Source organism: Rhineura floridana, chromosome 15 (assembly GCF_030035675.1).
Source record: "Rhineura floridana isolate rRhiFlo1 chromosome 15, rRhiFlo1.hap2, whole genome shotgun sequence".
Classification (NCBI taxonomy): domain Eukaryota; kingdom Metazoa; phylum Chordata; class Lepidosauria; order Squamata; family Rhineuridae; genus Rhineura; species Rhineura floridana.
In genome coordinates this window covers 4,677,970-4,700,836 of record NC_084494.1, presented here as the reverse complement: position 1 = coordinate 4,700,836, position 22,867 = coordinate 4,677,970, and the positions used below count along the sequence as shown (strand labels likewise).

The 22,867-nt window shown below is 46.0% G+C and overlaps 1 protein-coding gene across 18 annotated transcripts in view; it reads right to left on the bottom strand.

Annotated features, from left to right (window-relative positions):
• The window catches only part of MACF1 (microtubule actin crosslinking factor 1), a 383,383-nt gene that overhangs the window by 123,190 nt on the left and 237,326 nt on the right, over positions 1-22,867 (bottom strand). For 9 of the 18 annotated variants that reach the window (XM_061597825.1, XM_061597831.1, XM_061597827.1 and 6 more), the window contains 11 exons: positions 21,212-21,439; positions 17,579-18,115; positions 15,881-16,057; positions 14,699-14,822; positions 14,196-14,404; positions 13,587-13,904; positions 10,834-11,003; positions 7,848-8,004; positions 6,336-6,456; positions 2,168-2,230; positions 717-958 (listed from right to left, as the gene is read on the bottom strand). In XM_061597825.1, the coding sequence (XP_061453809.1) occupies positions 717-958; positions 2,168-2,230; positions 6,336-6,456; positions 7,848-8,004; positions 10,834-11,003; positions 13,587-13,904; positions 14,196-14,404; positions 14,699-14,822; positions 15,881-16,057; positions 17,579-18,115; positions 21,212-21,439 (2,346 nt within the window). The remainder of the gene's footprint in view (positions 1-716; positions 959-2,167; positions 2,231-6,335; positions 6,457-7,847; positions 8,005-10,833; positions 11,004-13,586; positions 13,905-14,195; positions 14,405-14,698; positions 14,823-15,880; positions 16,058-17,578; positions 18,116-21,211; positions 21,440-22,867) is intronic. The other 9 variants (XM_061597826.1, XM_061597841.1, XM_061597840.1 and 6 more) reach the window with 3 other exon arrangements.

The following is a 22,867-nucleotide window of genomic DNA, read 5'->3' as shown; positions in this document are numbered from 1 at the left end:
CTGTGTGTGTGTGCTTATTTTTAATGTTGTTTTAGGCTACTTAGATGTGCAGCAGCCAAGGCCAGCACCTTGTAGGCAATTTGTTTTTAAAAAGTAACTAAAATGTAATTGTAGCAATTACTTCTGAGTAAAAGTAAAGTAATCAGTTACTTTCAGAGCAACTGTAATGGTAATTACTACTTTTTGGGGGCCATGTAACTGTAACTGTAATTTATTACTTTTTAAAAGTAATCTTCCAAGCTCTGTACACTACATTCAAGATCAAAGGCCCTCCTCCGGGTGCCTACTCCAAGGGAAGCTCGGAGAATGGCAACAAGGGAGAGGGCCTTCTCAGTGGTGGCCCCCAAATTATGGAATGATCTCCCTGATGAGATGTGCCTGGCACCAACACTGTTATCTTTTTGGCGCCAGATCAAGACTTTCCTCTTCTCCCAGGCATTTTAGCATGTGTTTTATATTGTTTTAAATTTTTTAATTGTGTTTTAAATTGTTTTTTAAAAGATGTATTTTAAATTGTATTTGTTTTTAGTTACTGTAAACCGCCCAGAGAGCTTCGGCTATGGGGTGGTATACAAGTATAATAAATAAATAAATAAACTTCCCCTACAAGTCAATACCCACTATGAGGATATTCTTCCCTTATATTGTTATGAACTGCTTCAAACAAGATGAAGAAGCAGGATATTCATGTACAGCTACATAAATAACTATAGAACCTTGTTGTGCTCTGCCTGAGCTCTCATCGTTTCCGACTTGGTTGGCGAGGAGGAAGCTTCCATTGCTGTCAAGGCCCGCTCCTTCGACTCCAGCCACTTCAGCACAGAGCCCACCTCCTCCTGGACTTCTCTCATCTTTGCCAACATGGCTGATAGCTGTTCCTGGCGCCCCCGTAAGGTGGCACCAAGCCCCTCATAGTGCTGGTTGACATCTGACACATCACACTGGATCTCTGTCAAATCTGAACAACAACAACAACAAAAGGAACTGGATTTCAGCTGGAGAAATGATTTAATTTCTATATTGGTGGTAATATAGAGATAAGAGTCTACAGATGTGTTCACATTGGCAAAGACACAACGCCTGAGCATACCTGCTGAGGTGATTCAGTGGGAAGTGGCTGATGCCTGCATGGCACACAGGCACACGACATACTGTACATACAAGTGTACGCTTTCCACATTTTTACCTTGATCTTCCTTCAGAAAAAGACATAGGAAGAGGAAATCCCAAATTATTTGCCCCATATTTTGCCTCATATATAACTGTCCCTGGAAGGAACCACTCAGACTAAGCTGGTGAAGGCTCTTTTATTAAGCCAGACTTCCTCAGCCTGGTGTCCTGCAGATGTTTTGGACTATAATTCCTATCAGCCCTAGTTGTATGGCTGTTCTAAAACCTTTCCCTAAATAAAACACTTCAAAAATATTCACTTCATACAGGCTCTTCCTGAAGTTCTCAGGATTTGCTCTGACTGCCACCCATCTTTGCCTGAAGAGCAATGGGCAAGCTTCACTATTCAGGGCAGGTATTTGTAGGTAATGCAATTAGACTACTCTGGGAAGGTATCCTTCTTGGACACAAGATGAGGTTTGGAAATGGGTGGGAAAGACCCCTTGGAAAGTTTTTATTCTTCAGTATGTCCTCTTCCCTCAGGCAGTCAGAACAGAGGGGACGCATTCTCTGGGATTAGAGCAGCACATTATTTTCCCTCCCACTCAATCTTGTACACTTTAGCTGGCAGTGGCTCTTCAGAGTGACAGTCAGAGGTCTCTCCCAGCCTTACCTGGAGATGTCAGGTACTGAACCTGGCGCCTCCTGCATGCAAAACAGATGCTCTACCGCTGACAGTTTGCCTTGAATGCAGGGGACAAAATGGACATTCAAACACATCTCCAGCCATGGAGGACGGAGCACGCTTCTGAAACCAGTTGCTGGGACTTGCAAGTGGGGCAAGCTGCTGTGGCTGGACCACTAGACGGGCTCCCTTTGGCCTGACCCAGCAGCCAGGCTCTTCTTAACTTCAGTAGTCCATAGCATATTGTTGATTTTCGTAAGGGCAACCAACAACAGCCGACTTTCCTGTTATTTTGAGGGGACCAACATGACAACACCAACCACAGGACACACTCACACAAGCACACAAAACAGGCTGGGCTCTCCATCTCACCTTTGCAGGTGTGATATCCATTAACGCTGCCTACAGAACTTCCCCCAGCCGGCAGCACAGAACCTAAGCAAAACAACAAGGAGACAGGCAAAACGACAGAGACGAACAGGTTAGCAATACGGATGTCTGAAAACACGTGTAGGCTCTGCTCTTTGCAGTTAGAACATAGTCCTCCTCGGGTGCCACAAAGGGGTTAAGCACAAATTGAGACCAACATCTGAGGTAAATCCATTCATATCACTGCCAACTACCAAGATCACAGTTTACCCCCTCACGGCAAAGGGCCAGTTTACACATTACCTTTGTCATACCTTAGTCACATCCACACCATACATTTAAAACACATGGCTTCCCCAAAGAATCCCAGGAACTGTAGTTTGTTAAGGGTGCGGGGAAGTACAGGTCTGTGAGGGGCAAACTAGAGCTCCCAGGATTCTCTGGGGAAGCCTTGTGCATTAAATGTATAGAGTGGATGTGACCCGAGCTTGCTTCCAGACAGGAGTTTATTATGGAATCAGTGCTGCTCAGGCCCACAGGATTTTTGTAGCATCCAAATGACATTGTTGTCATTAAAATGCCAGCCCATACCTTTTAAAGCATTTAATCCAACTTCCCATTACCACAGAAAATCCAGTAAGTAGAAATAACTCGTTATACATCTGCAGTCACTGCTGCTGCAGAAACTCATTGGCAATTTCTTTTTTTTGTGTGTGGGGGGGTGTCACATGTGTGGTGATGTCTCAGTGGGTGGTCTCTATTGCCACAACCCTACATGTATTGGTTCTTCACTTGAGCACAATCTAACTATTTGGTTTCTTTGGGACCCTGATACCAAACAAGTTGTGTGCCGGTACAGAAATACTTATCTGCGTGCCCAGAATGGGGAGAAGCAGTGATTAAGGGGAGGGAGAAAACACATATGCACACACAGAGCCCAGATACGTTTAATCAAGCTCCACCCAATGGTCTGCTTGGCAAATGATGGAACAGGAATGGATATTCGTGACTGAGGGTGCTTTTAGATAGGGACTGAATCTGCAAACAGGCCACTGAGATATGGCAAATGGGACATTGGCAATAGTGAGTTTTTCCCTGTCAGGTTTCCACCAGAAAGGGTAAATCCAGATTAAATGGGGAAAACATGCGGGCCATTTCATGGAGCCTCCCTATGATAAAGGTCACGTGTAAACAATCATTTCACACACACACACTGAGATGGTGGTTCGTTGTCTCAGTAATTGGTAGTGACGTGTTACAACCTTCACTTTTGCTGTTTGTCTGAAGCTTAGTTCCTTGCTGTTGCCTGGGTAACAACAACGAGGCAGACACCAAAGAACTATTGCCTTGTAGTTGTGTGGCTTGGTGTTGCAGCAGGAAGTAATCCTGTCACCTTGGAAACCCATGTGACTGGCCTTTGCAGATATTAACACTGTAAAGTGGAAGGCCATCGACACAAAAGCAGTGTTTTGGTGGTTGTTACGCTGCCCAAGTCACGTATGAATCAGGCCACTATCCATCTTGGAATGGAAGGACATGATTGAAAGAAGCCCTCAGCATAAACAAAATTAGCATAGCACAAGACCACAAGACATTCTACAACACACAGTTTTCTTTTCACCCTCCCTCAAGTTTTGATTGCCATCTCCACTCCACCCTACTGGGTTGGTCCCAAATATAGAGGGGAGCTGTATGTGGTTTAAAGCAGGTGAAGGCAGACTGTTAACTAAACCCCCCAAGATCCACCAGCCAGAGCCAGATGGAAAAGACATACAATGAGAATTAAAGAGCAGAGTGCCTCTGAAATATTCTGAACCGAGGAATTTGCTTTCAGCACCAGAACAGAACTGAGTTCACAGTCCTTTCAACCAAAAATCCACTCCTGGTCAGCTTTCTGCATGTCAGCAGTCTAATTTAGGTGAGAACAGTTGTTCTATTGCTGCTGTGGTTAAATAACCCTTGTCAATCTACTGTAAATCATCCAGAGATCTCCCAGTAGATCCCAACCTACCTTGTGCCCATCCCTGGTTTAGCAAGGTAAGAGAGGAGACTGGTTTATAGCCGCCAGGTTGTTTGGAAGACCCCTTTATAGTTTTATGTGCAAAAGAATGCATTGGTTACCAATTTGCACTGTTGGCAGTTATGTATGCTTGAGCGAATGATTAACACTCTGAAATGTATTAGATGCTATATTTTTATATCTTGGAAATGATCCAATTGGGCAGCCACATGGGTGTTTTTTCTAAGCTGTACCTTAATAATCTGTACTATATTCATTTCATTCTGAACTTGCTATGTGCCTGGCAGATAAGACTAAGACAGAGGGAATGGGGGAGTTGCATGAAGTATTAGTTCCCCTCTATTCAGCACTGGTTAGGCCTCATCTTGAGTGCTGCGTCCAGTTCTGGTCTCCGCACTTCAAGAAGGATGCAGACAAACTGGAACAGGTTCAGAGGAGGGCAACAAGGATGATCAGGGAACTAGAAACTATGAGGAGAGACTGAAAGAACTGGGCATGTTTAGCCTGGAGAAGAGAAGACTGAGGGGAGATATGATAGCACTCTTCAAGTACATGAAAGGTTGGTACACAGAGATGGGCCGGGATCTCTTCTCGATCGTCCCAGACTGCAGGGCACGGAATAATGGGCTCAAGTTGCAGGAAGTCAGATTTCGACTGGACATCAGGAAAAACTTCCTGTTAGAGCCATATGACAATGGAACCAATGACCTAGAGAGGTAGTGGGATCCCCGACACTGGAGGCCTTCCAGAGGCAGCTGGACAGCCATCTGTCGGGAATGCTTTGATTTGGATTCCTCCATTGAGCAGGGGATTGGACTTGATGAGGTAGGTAGAGAGTGGATGTCATTCAATGAAACAGTTGAATGGAGGGAGGTGCCCAGAATGACGAAAAAGCTTGAGTAAAAAGTCACAGTTTTATTCCATTTATGTAAATTAAAATTGTATAAAAAAAGCCCAACACGTTTCGGCTAATCTTATATAGCCTTCATCAGGGGATTTCTTTACTCACATGCTTATTTTAAATTCTTCATTCAAAGTAATGATGATTCAGGTTTTATTCAAAAGATTGTTGATTATCAGCAGCACGTTCGTCAGGCCAAACTCAAGTACCCTAGCAAGGTGGCCACACAACTGCAGCTTCTCTTGGGTGAAACTAATTATCTAGACCCAATTCAATCTGGGTCTTGGCACAGAAACCAATCTGGTCTCCCTGATTAATTATCTATGTCAAGAGAGACAGGGGATAGTGTGACCCTATTGATTATCCTGAACCGCTCAGTGACCTTCAGTATCATCTACCATATATCCTTTTGAATTGACTTGGTGGGCTAGGAGTTGGGGGCATGGAGACACACTAGTTCCATTCCTACTTGCAGAGCCATTTACAGAAGATCAAGCTAGGGACAACTGCTCAACCCCATGGTGTTTATTCAATGGGGCCACGCAGGGCTCCCTATTTTCTTTTCTTTTTTCACATTTGCCAGGCCTTTTAATATATTAAATACTTCAGGAATTCTCATTTACTGCTGATTTACTTACTGTTTCATTGATGATTTTTGACTTGTTATAACAATATATTGTATTTTGTTGTTTTATATGTTACAAAATGTCCTGGAATCAAGGATGAAGGTCAACAGAAAATCCCAAAAAAAATACAAATAAAAAAAAACAGAGCAGCCCTTGCAAACCTGGTACCCTCCAGATGTTTTGACCTACCACCAGCACAGCTGGGGCTGATGGGAGGTGTAGTCCAAAACACCTTGAGGACACCAGGTTTGCAAAAGCTACTTATTCTGAACAGAGAGCTATAGGTCACGTTTCAGGCAGAGATGGGCCTTCCTAAGATCCTTGTTAGAGTCTGGGACTGAGGTGCCCCTCCCTGTAGGCTCTGACCACCTATGTGAACACAATACAGGGTAGCAAAAAATCAGGCACGACTTCCCTTCCCAGATTCTGCATGGATTGTGACAAACACAGCAACCCTCGTGACCTACTTTTCCCCCTCCTCCCCCCAGTCTCAGACTTCTATGGCTTGGACAAATACTCTCCAAGCAGCAAATGAAGTCAGGCTGGCTGCCAAAGAGGAGGAGGGACCCTTGCTGTCTCTGTGGCTTTGGAAAAGGATGCCCCCCTCCCCCCCGTCTCACCCACCTGCTTTAGACTGGGCATCAGGGGCCGTAATCTCAACTATCAAACTCTCCAAAGCCGTCCCTCTGCGGTTGATCTCATCCACAAGAACTCCCTTCTCTGTCCATTCTTCCAAGATCACCTGCTAAGACAACACAGTTAGGCATCAGGAGGTGGCCACAGATGGGCAGAATGTGCAAAGACCTCGCTGGCTGGGTGCACACACACACATACATACATACGTGTAAATATATATATATATTTACACACACATACACACACAATCTATACTCTGATTTGCTACTTCAATGTGTACTTAAAGTGGCGTACGAATTTATACAACCAGCAAATGAAATAACATTAGAACATTGAAAACTATCAGAATGTATTTAAAAGCATTTAGTCCTAAAAAATGCCCACTGAAATAGAACTGTTTGCAATGCCTGCCTAAGACTGGGCAATACAGGAACCAGGCATACCACAGTCTGGATGCCACAACCCACCAAATGAACATCATCCGATGGGTGAGGGGGGAGCCTCCAAGGAAAGTTCTCAGCCAGGTTTGTAGGGAAAAGGGGAATTTCTGAAATATTCTGGGCCAAGACAAACTATTCATCTGTTCCAGTGCACAAAGGTACTACTGGATGCAGAATCCAACATCTGGAGAATTTCAGCTTTCATGTTTTCATTTGAAACACATAGTAATGTGAAGACAGGCCTGGATGGATGGGACATAATCCCGCAATGACTCAGAAGATGAGGGAGGGGACTGGTGGAAGTAGAGCAGCTTTTGCCAACCTGACGGCAATGACTCCCATCAGCTCAAGGCAGCAGGTTGGGGAAGGCTGGTATAGTGAACAAGCAGCATTTCTAGCGTTCAGGGATGAGAGTTTGGTGCTCTACAACCCTATTTCCCACAGCCCAATGGCAGAAACAGAATATATTTTGCAAAATAAACTAACTGAAATAAACCTACCATGGCCCAGGACATGGCCTGAAGGCACATGGCCCGATGCATCACCATCTGGGCAACCCCATGTATTTATTTAGTTTAATTTATTTCAGAATTTATAAACCGCTCTACTTTCAGAAACTGCCTGAACAGTGTACACTAATAGAATATAAAACAGAATTCAAGTCATACAATTTGCATAATGTGTACAGATCTCAAGATTCTTTTTCTGAGGGTGTGTGTGTAGAATTGTGGTTTCTTTGTTTGCAGAGTACACCACATCTTGGACTGCAGGAACACAGGAAGACCAGAGAGATGAAGTGCCCCCTCCCACAAACAGCTTCCTGCATTCACTGCAGCTTCAGAGGAATCCAGTCTCTATGGTTTATGAAGAAGAGGCTCTACACCAGGACACCAGCCCACATGCAGGAAGCCTTTTTTGTTTTGCTCTTTGGCTATCTCCCTCACAAAACAAGCTGGCCTCTGCTCCAACAGCACACCTTCCCTAGGCGGGCCTTTTCTTTCTTTCTTTCTTTCTTTCTTTCTTTCTTTCTTTCTTTCTTTCTTTCTTTCTTTCTGCCCACCTCAATTTGCTGCATCCGCTTCTCCAGCTCATGGGTACCCAAAGAAGCCTCCGTGGCTGGGATATTTCCCTCTGTTTCTTTCAGCCATTGCTTGATGGATCCAACTAGTTTTCGGAACTCATCCAACTGTTCCCGGCAAGAGGATGCACCTTTCTCTCTGAGAAGTCAAGAAAAAGCAGGCTGGTGAGAAAGTGGGCCAGCTTTCATAGCACTCTGCTAGCATGCATTCTGTCACATGAATTCTGTTTCACTCCAAAGTTTGCAACCACAACAATTGACAGTAAGCTAAGTGCCTCAACCTCAGTTCCAGCTCCCAAAATCTGCAACATGCCCTACCTTGCAGGGCTGTTGTGTAAGGATTATTGAGACAGACAACGTCTGAATGGCTAAGCATTATTACTGCCCCTTTGGCAACACTGGGTCACCTATTTAGGATATCATTGCTCAGGCCAACACATGACGGTCTGAAAGGAAAAGTCCAGCCTCTTCATGCTCTGTTCTTCGTTCTTTGCTGATCAGGCCCTAACAAGGTTATTTCCCCCTGGTAAGATGAGCAGATGTTTAGACTAAATTCTCTTGTGAAGCAGATCCAGCAACTGTCTCCCAGTCACGCTGACAGAACACTGAGCCTGAAATGCATGACAGCCTCTCTCAAAGCTTCTCATGTTCAAAATGTCAGTTTATGACAACTGCATTCTCTCTCTCTCTCTCTGGTGTGTGGTAAGCAGGTTTTAACTCATTACCAGCAGCAAAGAAATAAATGGAACATGCCCTTGCCAGGCTGTGCCCAAGGCTTTAGACCCCCTCAATCTTTGTGGCCCAGGGGCACATTTGGAAACTCTTCAAGCAGAGGCTGGACAGCTATCTGCGGGAGATGCTCTAGCTGTGGATTTCCTGCTGTGAGCAGGAGGTTGGACTCGATGGCCTACAAGGCCCCTTCCAACTCTATGATTCTATCATGGACACCACAAAACACTCATTCCACAAAAGAAAAGCTGCTGGAGCTCAGATCCCACCCCCCTAAACAGGCAAAACACCTATACCCCCCTCAAAAACAAAAGCAGGCAAAAAAGCAGGCAACTCCCCACAGTCATAACCCCCAAATTAAGGGGGGAAAGCCTTCAATTTAAAAAACTGGGAGAGGCAGAAGGCCTAGACACCAATGGTTGCCACTCTGGGGAACCCACAGGTTGGCTTTGACATGCCTCCTCTAACGCCTGACAAAAATTCACACCAACCGCAGCAACTGGAAACTGCAATGGTGGAAAGGAATGAAGCTGTAACAGTGGCATTATTATTTCATATTATGAAACCTGATCTTGACTCCCTGAAAGACACCTCCTGACAGAGGACAAGAGGCAGGGCTGCCTGACTCATCAGCTGCGTGTGGCAAGGGCAGATTCTGAGGCTGCTCTCATGAAACAGGTGTGTGCAAAGCCAAGGGTCCTCCCCCAGCTCCCTGGCATGAGGATGCCCAGGGAGGATGATGCCCACCCACCCACGTTGTGGCAGGAAATCCAGTGCAGCCTGCTACTTGGGGGCACCCTGCAATTAGCACTTCTTCACAAGATTGTTACCACTACAGATTTTATTTTTTTAACACTGTTTATGATCTGAGATCCCTTGGCTCACCAACTGCGGACCTCCACTTCACCTTCACCCGGCTTCACCTCCCTGGGCCACCTCACAATACTATGATTAACAGTAACTCAAGTAAGAGTAAAATTCCAGAACCATATTAGGGCAACAGCTTTCTTAGGCCAAGCGTAATGTCAGAAAACAGCACTGGCGACTTTAAATATACATCAAATATATTTTGGGGCATACTTGGACTCCAGTGAGATTTCCAGCGGAAGGATGGGGTCACTTTGGAGCCCAGAGACTTTTTTTTTGTCGTCACCACAAGTGTGCTTGACACTACCAAAGCACCTTGAGCCAAAAAACACTTATTCAGAGGAGGTAGATTTTTTCTGAGTAGTACATGATGGCCCTTTCTCCATGCTTATTGAGTAAACTGGGGTATTTTTGGACCACAGTGGGGGGGGGGTTCGTTTGCAGAAGGGAAACAGTAAGTGGGAACTGGCTGAAATCTGGAGACATTGTACAGGTGACAATTTGCGACAATGTCATGGAAGCACAACCCTGTAAGTCTACTCATGTGTAAATGACACAATAAGAGGCAGAAATTTGCACCCAGGGCTTTTTGCTGGGCTACTTTTGGCTCCTGGTTTTTTTTGCTTCCAAAAGGAACATGGTAAGTGGTAACTGGCTGAAATTTAGGGACTTACACAGATTAAAATTGTGACAATGTCCTATGAGGACATCCCTGTAGGTCTACTTATTTGTAAATTATACATAAAAAGTGCACCTGGGGCTAAAACGTATCCCACAAGTCTGCACGTGATGCTATGAGACTTCCTCCCCCCCCCCGTGGAGTATATGCCTATTTCTTTTCTTTAAATCACCTCTAGTCAACCAGGTCTTTCAGGTATCTGACAATAGAAAACACTGCAAAACCCATTTACCAGAGATGACAGCGGGATGAGTACACATGTCACAAGCATCAGCGATTCCTCTTTCAGGCTGTCTTCAAGTGTCTGGGAACAAGCCCAACATCAACAGCCTTTTTCAGAATAAAGCGTTTGGGTATATATGGGATGATTTGCCTCAGTATGGCTTGTGCCCTTCAGATCTCCTCAGCTTCTCTGACCAGCAGGAACATTAGGAGGCTGCCTTACAACCAAATCAAACCATCAGTCCATCTAGCTCACTAATGTCCTCACTGACTGGCAGCATCTCTGCAGTGTCTCAGGCAGGGAGTCCTTCCCAGCCCTACCCTGAGATGCCAGCAGTGTTTGAACCTGGGACCTTCTGCATGCAAGGCAGATGCTCTGCCACTGAGCTATGGTCTTACACCTGGCAGTCTCTGCAGGGTATCCACTCATCACCATCTTCCTAACACGGAGCAGCAAAGACCTTTTCTTACCTTTCCTTTGCTGCTTTCTGCAACTGCATGAAGTCTTTCCGTAAACTTTGCACCTTCTGCTGATGTGAGGAGGAGCCTGCTGCGGCAAAACCACAAGAGCTCAGTTCTGTGGTCAGACATTCCAACGTGTCCAAGTCTTCGTGGTGCTGCTTCATCTCAGTATTCAGTTCCTGGCAGCACAAGAGGGGTAAAAATGAGGAGGGGGAATAACACCTTGAGAACAAAGAGCACGGGCCAGCACACAGCTCAAATTCACTGCAGGAAGCCACCTATTGAGACTGCACAACTGATGGCAGCCCCTGGTCACCATGTGTGACCTGGGGATGGTGTATGGAGGGGGTGGGGGAGAAATTCAGTTCAGTTCACATTTAAAGGTGAATCAAATTACAGGAAGCAGGATTTTGGCTGAACATCAGGAAAAACTTCCTAACAGAGCGGTATGACAATGGAACCAATGACCAAGGGAGGTGGTGGGCTCTCCAACAGTGGAGGCCTTCAAGAGGCAGCTGGACAGCCACCTCTCAGGTATGCTTTAATTTGGATTCCTGCATTGAGCAGCGGGTTGTACTCAATGGTCTTCCAATTCTACAATTCTAAGATGCTGACAAATTTTCATGAGGACTTTTTAAAAAAAGAATTTGGAAACTGATGTAGAAATGTGGACAAGTGGACTTAAGATTGGAAAAAATTAAAAACAGAAAAATCAAAACTGACTGATTCACCCATCCCTAGGAAGGGATCTATGCCAGTGAACCCCCCAGCATGCCTAGCTTGTGGGGAATATGAAAACTAAAAGTGTGCCCAACCTGCAAAATTATGGAAGCCAGGACATGCTGCAAGGGAAAAGCTGTGCCCTCTGTGTTAAATGGAAAGAATAAAATGAAACTTCTCTGCCACATTAACCCAAATTCTGCAACAATAAACACTGGATTTTGTGGCTTGTCGAAATCACGCAGCCTTTCCTGGCTCTTCCTTATTTTGTGCAATTTATTCTGCACCTGCAAGTGATGGGAAGTGGCACAGACCTACAAGGGGACACCCAACTCCCACCCTCTGAGAATCTTATTTAGCCAGCCCTGAGTCTTCCTCGGGAATTTCTGACATGCTCACAATCAATCTCTGCAATTGTTAAGGGCCAGAAAGCTGCTGTGACTGAGAAAGCCAAATCCAGTGGCCAATGTCGTGTTTCTACATCCTTCCAGCACTTCTCAAGGATCACATGCAGAGGGATGGCCTTCTGGAAACTTCCTTTTTAAGAAGATATCTGGACTGTTGATGGGTGTTTCACTGTACTGGTTTTAACTGTATCTGCTTTTTAAAAAATGGCTTCTTACTCCTGCTATTGGCATGTTGTTGCTGGACTTTGTTTCACTACTGTTTTAATGTTTTTGCAATTGATGTTTTTTGAATTGTTAATGTATGGTTTGATTGTCATGATACTTGTGTTGGACTTCCTATGAGGAAAGGCAGAGTGCATATCTTTTAAATTAGTGAGGGGGGACTTTTTCAGCTTGAGGGCCACGTTCCCTTTTGGCTAGCCTTGATGGGGGGGGGCACCATATGCCAAAATGAGCAGAGCCAATACAAAAAGTGGATGGGGCCACCCCACTCTCTCTCTCTCTCTCTCTCTCTCTCACACACACACACACACACACACACATTCACAAACACCTACACACACGCACGCACACACACAATTTTCCCAGCAATTAGGCTTGAAAATCATTGGCACTTTTTTCAAGCATTATAAATATTTGCTACCCAAAGGTCTCCAAGCAATATTTAAAAACATGAACACAGATACATTATACCATAAAAAAAACAGAACACCCACCATTCATTAAAACATATATCCACAAAAACAACCCCGCATAACCACCACAGGAGACTTTTTGCCAAAAGGCATCATGATCTTTGCAGGGATTATGGCTGGGGATGGAAGGGTTAACCTGCCCCTCACAGCGCATTCCACACTGCACAAAGATGGCTCCTCATGCAACTTTTCAAGCCTAACTGATGCTTTGGGGCAGGGGAAGCAATTTCGGCAGCAGAGTATGCATGTCACAGCACATGGGGGGGGAAACCGTTAACCAAAGGGAGCTTTTTTCCTAAAGCTATCTGCAGCATCAAGATCAGGGGTGGGGAGCGAATAGTTAAACCACCCCTCCCTGCATGTTGTAGTCCTACAAAACTCCACCCCACTGTCCCTAGGATTGAATGAATGAAAGAAGCAAACCTCACATGGCTACTAGCCATGCAGTTAACTTAACATCTAGTTTGACCCCAAGCCCTGTGCCCTGATCCACGTGTTCAGGGATATTATTGCTATTTCACATGCTCTAGCAGTCAACATTTTTCTTGGGGCCAAGCTCTGCGACTCATGGTTCAAGTTAAGCCCTAACACTGGTCTACCTTGCAGAGCTATTGTGACCTTTAATTGTATATGTATTCTGAACCCCCAGACAAAGTGCCATAAAAATGATGAAAAATACTACTTATCCAAGAAGTAGTCCTCATCAGACACTGAACGTAAAGCTGGTTTATTCTGAGTCAGACCTTTGGATCATCTAGTCCAGAATGGCCTGCTTTGACTGGCAATAGCTCTTCTGTATCTCAGCCAAAGGCCTTTCCCAGCTTTTCACCCTGAGGTGCCAGGGACCAAAACTGGAGCCTTCTGTATACATATCTCTGTGGCTCCACTACTGAGCTATGCACAGCCTCCCAGCCCCCCCCCCCATTCCACAGCTTCTCACCTGGACCTGTTGGGCAAAGTGAGCAATGTCATGATCTGGCTGGTTTCCTGAGGCCAGCAGTCGCGTCCTGCTCTCCATGAACTGCTGCAGCTTCTCAGAAAGGTGCTCGTATTGCTCCACCTTAGGGAGGAGACCCTTCAGTGCATCCTGCTTCTCCTGCTGCTGCCGCCAAAGGCTACCGAAGCGCTCTGTGACCTCAGCCAGCTTGCTCTGCAGGGCAGCAGCTGTAGAGCTGTCAGCTGTCCCTATGAACCGGGTCACCATCTCCCGGGTGGCTTCAAGGCTGCTCTTTTGTCTGGCAATGTCCTGCTTCAGCTTCTGTTCATAGACACATAAGGACAGGTAGACATGCTACAATAAGGAATTGTTCAGAAAGGGGAGGAATTTGTTTAGCCTGCATTTCACAGCAGACCGACTCAATCCTGAACTTTCTTGTGGATTGGAAAGCAGCTCCCAGTTGGATGATGCACTCCCCCAGATTTTGCAATGCAGTTTTGGGGCACTAAAAAGTGTGCATAAAAATACTTTTTAAAAAATGTACAACGTGTATTTTACAGAGAAATATTGGGACGAAAACCACAGAAGGAAAACAAATAAACAATAGCTTACCATGTTTGTGGCAAGGGCCTCCTGGATGGAGGTGGAGGAGAAAGCAGCCACACCTCCCCTTTGGAGGTTTTTCTCTATCTCAGCCATGGACTGAAGGAGACTTTCCAGCCCCTCCTGGACACTCTGAGACTGAGCAATGGACTTCTGCAAGAGATCTGAGCGCTCCGCCATCCGACAAGACAGACTCTGGAAGCGGCTCAGAAGGGAATCTGAAAGAACACCAGATTAATTACAAATTAGGGTGTGGAAGGTGGAGGACTTTCAACAGAATACACAACTGGATCACGTGGGATCCAGCCTGAAAAAGTCATTCAGCCACGTAAGAAGCAGACTATGGAGGCTGAGAAATGTCATTCCTTGGAGCAGGGCCAGCCCAAGGCATTTTGGTGGCAGAGGTGGAAAACTCAAACGGCACCTTCCCACTCCCACAATCCCCCTGGGAAGCCCTCAGAGCAACAAGGGCCAGATGGCAGCTGACCCTAGACAACATTCCCCACCATTACCTGTAGTTTCCTGAATGCCTCTGTGGTCAGGCAAGGGCGCTTCATGTATTTCCAAGAGGGACCGGGCTGCCTTCTCTAGCTTCTCTACAGGCACCTGATGCTCTGCAAGATCTTCCTGCAGACGCTGTTGCAATCAACAAGAAAGGGAGAGCACAGTAGGAATCAGAGCAAAGACAGACCTTAAGAATGGCCAGCAGTTCTTTAGTACAGCGTCTAACACACAGAGATCCTGGCTGTGGTTAGGAAAGGGCTGTAGGTCAGTGGTAAAGCATTTACTTTGCACGCAGAAGGTCTCACGATCAATCCCCAGCACCTCCAGGTAGGGCTGGGAACGCCCCCGTCTGAATCCAGGAACAGCTGCTGCCTGTCTGTGTAGACATTACTGAGCTAGATGGACTGGGTCTGAGACAGTATAAGACTGCTTCCTATGCTCATATTTTAATAATATATTGTAATAATCACAGATACTCTATTTTTACCATCACTGATGGCAAATAATTTGTTTTACTGAACTGGTCATTGGTTACTGATGTGTATTGTTTATGTTGCACTGATTTTATTGTTGAATTGTTGCTGGGTGAGTTATACGGGTTTGTTCTTGAATTGTGATATTCCTTTAATTTTGTTTATATCACTTTATACCTCATCTGGGGAAATATTTTTTATTAGGAGACTAATAAATGAAATAAATAATGAATGCATGAAACATTCAGTACTGAGCATTTGCATGTGTTGGTGCTTTTTTTGGGGTGGGGGAGCACCACATTCCATGACTGGGACCTTACATCGAGCACTGCCACATACCTGCTTTCCCCAGCCTGGTGCCCTCCGAATGTTAACTACAACTCCCATCATCCCTGGCCTTTGCCTACCGTGGCTGGGGCCATGGGAGTTGGAGTCTAACAACTGGAGAGTAGCGATTTGGGGAAGTTTGCCATATACTTAACCAACAAGCCCATACACTAAGCCTAACTGGCCACCTTATTCCAGTAAGCCAAAGGACAGGAGCTTTTCAATCAAATCCCCGGCAAGTAAAAAGGCAGACTTGTGTCACTTGTTCTTTGTTTCTGTGACTACTGAAATGAAATGGAATGGAATGTGACTACTGAGCAAGAAAGACAACAGCCACTTCAATTCCAGGATTAAGTCAGGAGAGCTATACTCTGAGCCCCATTCGCTTACTTTGGCACTGGCAAGCTGCCCCTGCAAAATGACCGGGTCTGAAGAAACGGGCTCCGATAGGAGGGCTGCCACAGCCTCTTCACTCTCTTGTAGCCACATCCGGAGAGATTCTGCTACATTCTGGAATTGCTGAGAGCGATCCAGAAGCATGCTTAGATGGGAACCAAGCATAGTGCACTGCAAGACACGGGTAGAAAAAAAGACAAAAATGCTTCTGAGGTCAGTCCACGGCTACAGCTCAATAGCAACATCCATGCCACCCACCCCCCAACCCATGCACAGATGGATAGCCAAGATGGCAAATTGGTCAGTCATGCAGATCATGAGGGATCAGCAAACCCACTTTCTACTCTGCTGCAATCAACAGCTTATGATTCCATTAATATCTCGCCTTTCCTCCAAAGAGCTGAAGGGGCAGTACATGGTTCTTCTCTCCATTTTCTCATCAATGGTGAGTGAGGCTGATATGAGAGAGACAGTGACTGACCTAAGGTCACCCAGGGAGCATTTGAACTCCCCATCTCCCAACCCCTAGTCCAATATTATATGCCAAGGCTATAAACAAACCATAAATACTCTCTCTCTCCTTACCACCTGATTGCAGGGAGCGAGCGCTCATCCTAAACCAGTGCCTGGAGGCTATGAAGGGCTGGATGTGGGCTAACAAACTGAAACTTAATCCAGACAAGATGGAAGTACTGCTGATCAAGGGAAAAACTGCACCAGGGACGGGGTTGCAACCTGTTCTGGATGGGGTTGCACTCCCCTTGAAGGAGTAGGTCTACAGTTTGGGAATCCTCCTGGATCCTGCCCTGCTGTTTGAATATCAGTTGGCTTTTGGTCAACTCAAACTGGTCTACCAGCTGTGTCCATTCCTGGAGGCAGTTGACTTGGCCACAGTGACACATGCATTGGTGACATTGAGGCTTGATTACTGTAAAGCACTCTATGTGGGGCTGCCTTTGAAAACGGTTCAGAAATTACAGTTGGTTCAAAATGCAGCAGCCAGAATGTTAACTGGAGCATGGCGCAGGGAGCATATCACCCCTGTGCTTTATCGACTCCACTGGCTCCCAATTTGCTTCCAGGCCCAATTCAAAGTGCTGGTTCTGACCTTTAAAGCCCTAAACGGCCTTGGACCAATGTACCTGAGGGACAGCTCACGCCCATATGTACCTGCCTGAGATTTAAGATCATCTGCCTCTGGTTTCCTCTGCGTGCCTGGAGTGAAAGACGTTAGACTGACAGGCACGCGGCAGAGAGCTTTTTCAACTGTGGCCCCCAAGCTTTGGAACACCCTTCCCCAAGATGTCTGCTCTGCTCCCTCCCTTATGGTTTTCCAGACACTTCTGAAAACGATCTTGTTCCAGAGAGCCTTTGGGAGGGACTGAAGGTAGAGCCTGACACTGATTTTTTGCCTTCTACGTTAAATTTTACCCTTGTAGTCCCCTTTAGTACCACTCCCTATATATGTGTGTGTGTGTATAATGTATTTTAATGTTTTGTGATTTTATTGTTTACAATTTTATTATGTACGTGTTTGATTTTATTTTTGTAAGCTGCCCTGAGTGCCCTATTACAGGGTAGAAGGGCGGGATAGAAATATTTTGAATAAATAATAAATAAATAAACTCAAGTCCTATGGTCTGCTCAGGCCTGGATTCACAGACCCATATCGTTTTTTAACAGTTCTAGTACCTTGGAATGGAGAGCACTGTATCTCTTGGTGGCATCTTCCAACTTGTTCTTCACTAATGTCCCAGTGGCTAAGACCGCAGGTCCTGAAGGCCCTCCGGCACCACCAGCCACCACCGTCTCTGCGTCCAGCACTTTCTGCCCAGACATTGTGACAAACCGCAAATCCCCTTTGTGGGAGATCACATCTTCCGCAAAGCTGCCTTGCCGGCGGAGCAGGGGCTGAAGGGACTCGAGGCTGCCGTCTCCAGCACGCATCCCCTCCAACTCTTCTTCAGCCTGTTCCAGCCAAGCCTCAAACTCCATGTGGTCTCGGAGAAATTTCTGCAGCTCATCACGAAGAGCCTGTGCTTGCTTAAGCTGCACCTCCGACTGAGACAAGGCCGTGGCGTACTGGTCCCTCAGCTCCTCCAGCCTCTCCTGGAGCCTCTGCTTCTCCTCTGGAGTTAGATTATGGCCTTGCTTGTCCAGGAAGGCCTGAGCTGACTGCGTGGCTAGAAGGACATCTTGCTGCTGAGAGAGAAGCTCTTGGTGGTGGAGCTGGAAAACAATAACAGCATTGTAACCTATGTTGGCTCTTGCAAAATTAGAACCCAGGCTCTGCTGGGCCAGGAAGGCAAATCTCAGCCAACTTCAGAAGACAGAGAACCTTCCTACAGTTCTGCAATATATGAGGCCCACAGAGCTGGCCCTACCATTATGCAGGGTGAAGCAGCCACCTCAGGTGGCAAATGGTGGGGGACAGCAGGGACAGCCCTCCCCACCCCCCAGATATTCTTCCTGAGCCCCTGGTTGAATCCTTCTGTTGGGAGGACATGTGTGTGTCCATAAGCTGTGTGTGCTACATGGTCTCTCCTGTGCCCCCAAAACTAGCCAGTTGCCCTCAGGTGTGGTGAAGGACCTTATCTTGTTGCCAGTATTGATGTAAAATTCCTTGGGGAGGCACCATGCTGCTCTTGGAATCAGGTAGCAAAACGCCTTGGACTGGGACTCTGACGACCCATTTGGGCCAGTTGGCTGGGGGCCCGGTATTTCCTTCCTTCCTTTGCTACACTTAGGTACAATGCTCCCAGAGGCAGCTTCTACCCAAGAAGGAATGTAACACAACAAAAGTAAGAACAACAGCACACAAAGTGAAACAGCAGCAAACCCCAGCAAATATAAACTCAAACAGAATATATAAAAACAAACAAAGCAAAAAGTATTTCCTCCATCTGCTTAAAAACTGTGCCACCAAGGCAGCCCTCTTCCCAGCTACCACCCACTGAACCTCAAAGGCAAGAGGAACACATAGAAAAGAGCCTCAGGTGGCGACGACCCCTGTGGAAAGGAGGACTGATACACAGAAGGAGGAAGCATGGGAGGCACCGGGTCACAAACCAGAGCAGAGGGCTTTTAGAAGGTAAGCAGGCACCAGCAATTTGATTTGAGCTGGGAAACAAATTGGGAGCCAATGGAGCTATTCCAAAACGGGTGAAATCTGATCCCATTGCCCAGCCCAAGTTAGCACTTAGATGAACGGCCTTCAAAGGCAGCCTGATGGCATATTGCAATAATGGATGATTTGAAGAATCTGAAGTTTGGAAGATTCAGGACAGACAAAAAAAAAGTTCTTCACACAGTGCATAGTTAAAAAATAGAATTTGCTGGCACAAGATGTACTCATGGCCACCAGTTTGGATAAATTGATTAGATTAATTAATTAATATTTGATTAGAAAAATTAATGGAGGATAAAGGAGGATCAATGGCTATAGCGCCACCAGTATCAGAGGCAGCTGCTTCGTCGAGTGATACTGCACTCATTTTTTGCTTGCGGAGTTCCCCCAGGCACCGGATAGTACACTGGAAAAACAGGATGGCTAGCTAAATGCTTCTTTGGTCTGATCCAGTAGGGCTCTTCTTATGCTTTTCTAGATACGGGTCTAAGCTTAAGCCTGTTTGATCATAACAGCTGGCTCATGACAAGAAAGGTTCCCAGACGAAATTTGATGGTCATCATCAAGCTACTGTATATTACAGGGCAGGGATGGTTGCAGTATATGGCCCACCAAGAGGTTTTATTGTTATTTTGGCAATCCCACCACCCACACATTCCCCCACTTTTTCCATTGGGCTCCCCCCAGTGCCCCGGGTAACTTTTACCAATTTGAAGTATGTTGGGGCTTCTAAAAAACTCCCCAAAGCACTTGGTTGCATTCATGCCTTCAGCAGTGAAAGGCATCAAAGAGGGAGAAACAATATAGCCAATAGTGAATACAGTAGGGCCCTGCTTCTATGGCGGGTTCCATTCCAGAGCCTGGCCGTAAAGCGGAAAACGCCATAAAGTGGAACCCCATTGACTTTAATGGGCCGCGTCGCGCAAAAATGACGCGAAAACAGCGCAAAACGGGGAAAAAACCCTTTAAAATTGAAAATGAATGGAAAATTCCGCCTGAGTGGAATGCCCTAAAGCAGAACGCCGTCATGCGGGGCCCTCCTGTGCAAGTTAAAAGAATAGAAACAACAGAAGTGAATAGAAGTCAGCATCACCTACTGATCACATTGGTAAGCAAATTAAATGTATTTGGGGTATTTTTGGATGGGGGGTTGAAGGATCTTGACAGTGAAGGAATAATAAAGAAAAATAATAAATTAAGAATAAAATTTAAAAAGAAGAAAAAAGTGAAAGAAAATACAAACAGAATGAGTTTGGGTGCTTAAGGAAGGCAACAGACTAACTTTGGATGGAAAGAAAAGAATGCCCATGTGGCCCCTGGAGGGCTGGCCATGGGTCAATGCAGAAGAGAAAAGGTTAGCAACCCTTGTTATAGGGATTCCTGCTCCAGAAGTCAGGCTGCCAGGGCTGTGTGGTGGCAGAATTTGTATCTATTGGCAAGTGTGATTGGAGTTTAGGGTAGTTCATGGGCCACACAAGCAGCAGCAGAGGCTGGAATTTGAAGGAGGAGTTTGAAGCAAGGAGAGCAACTAGTCAGGGAAGACGGTAGCAAGAGTGGAGGAAGGTGCACCAAGCAGAAAGCAGGAGAGAGCTGGCACCCAGGGTATGGTCAGCAACCTAATGTTCTAGGCTGGGGTCTGGCCTAACTTAGAAAATACAAGGTATGGCTCCTGGAAGACCAGGTCAGGGTCCAATCAGGGCCAGAACAGGAGCCACAGAAGAATAAAGATTGGGAAACTGAGTCTGGGAGACACTGACTCTAGCCCCCTTGGCTCTCCCTAGGCCGTGCCCACTCCCCAGAGCACCCCCTTTAATGGTCCTGCTCCACACCCTCCTTGAGTGCTTTTGCTTGGACAGAATGCGTTCTTGAGCTGAGATCATGCCTCCTGCTTGCCTGGATGGTGAATGGAAAGACTGCCTGAGTGTGGTGTTTGAGGAAACGTCTGACTTTTGCCTGTCTGGAATGTAGACTACTGTACAAAGGTAAAAAACTCATTCATTGTTCAGCCTGCTTTTGGCCCTGCCCACCACAGGCATGCAACCCCTGTAGAGTTCTCCACAAGAGAATGTGGCCCTTGGGGTGGAAAAGGTTCCCTGCCCCTGACTTGGAGCAAGACCACCCAACTGTATCCTTAGCTTGGCTGGGATTTAAGTCTAAATCTTGGACTCAGCACCCTCTATCCACAAGACTCCACCAACCTTCAAGCTCTCGTAGTGCAAAGTGAGATCTTCTTCGGCTCTGCCCACCTCCGTGAATTGACCGTCGGGAGTATCTTGGATGCTTCCCTCTCCATATCCTCCAGTTCCGAGCCCCGCTACATGGAGTTTACCTTCTGCGAGCTTTCGGGGTTGCTCTAAGGATGCCACCCAATGCAGAAGGGATTCGATCTTATTCCGATTTTCTTCAAAGTCTTTGACAGCTCTAACCTGGAAATGGAACAGAGTGTATAGGAAGCAGATAGACTACAGAGCACACAAGGACTAGCTCCTTTGCAAATGCTATGGACGTAAGTGGATTTGTGCATGAGCTCACTGTTGGAACAGGATTCCTTTCTGTACACTAAAGGGGAGGGGGGAAATGTAAAAGCATGGCCAAATGGCAATGAAAAGCCAAAAAAAAAAAAAAAAAGGTCAATGACAATTCAATTACATTTTGAATTGGTGTAAAACAACCACAGTGACTATTCACAACAGCAGTAACTGGTGATAACTCAGGCATCCTCATATTACTAAGTTAGGGTGCTTCCAGACCAGGGCTCAGCAAACAGCGATAGGGGTTTCCCCCCCCTATTGGATTTTTCAGAGACAGAGTTAATCCAGGTTAAATGAGGAAAAAACATGGGCCACTGAGAAAAATCTGCATGCATGAACAGCACCTGCCCCACAAAAAAAGCCCTCACCTGGAAACACCCTTACTTAAAAACCATGGTGGGGGAACTTCTTGAAAACTAATTCAGCAGTTTCACATGACAGTCTCCCTTTCAAGTTTGTCGGTTGAAGAATGACAACTTTTTTTCACATATTGAAGCTTTAATTGAATTCTCAGAGACTACACTTTTTTCTTTCACATTCCATTGCCGTTTGACCCACCTGCTTATAATCCCCCCTCCCTCCACACACACACACATATACACACACTCTCTCTGTTACACCTGCTAACTGAGGATAACACTGCATGCATCTGATGAAGTGGGTTCCACTCCAGAAAGGCTTATATATTTGTCAGTCTTTATATTTTGCTGTATTTACTGCAACAGGCTAACACAGCTGCTTTTCTTCTGGAAGTTGCCCTGTCTAGCTGATCCAGGGGGAACGAGGGTGAAAGCCCCCTGGATCAAGCCACTCCAAGGCAGCCGTGGTGAAGGAGGAGCTCCACAAATGCTGCTGCTGTGGAGCAGACTGGACTAGAAATGGAATGTAGGGAAGGGGCAGACTTCACTTCTCTCACATGGCCCTGCCTGTGGAATGAGTGGGGGAGGGCATTTATTTCATGAAACAGCCCAAGGCAAGTTAACAATAAAAAGCACCAACAATAAAATAAATACAGAAAAACAATTTCAGATTCCAATGCAGATACAGACTGGGATAAAAATCTCCACTTAAAAGGCTTGTTGAAAAAGGAGGGTCTTCAATAAGTGCTGAAAAGACAACAGAGGTATCACCTGTCTGATATGCAATGGGAAGGAGTTCCAAAGGGTAGGCAGGGGCCACTCCACTAAAGGCCTGATTCCTATATCGTACGGAATAGACCTCCTGATGATATGTTATCTGCAGGAGCCACTCTCCTGTAGTGCACAGTGATCAATTGGGTATATAAGGGGTGAGATGATCTTTCAAGTATCTGGTCCCAAGCTG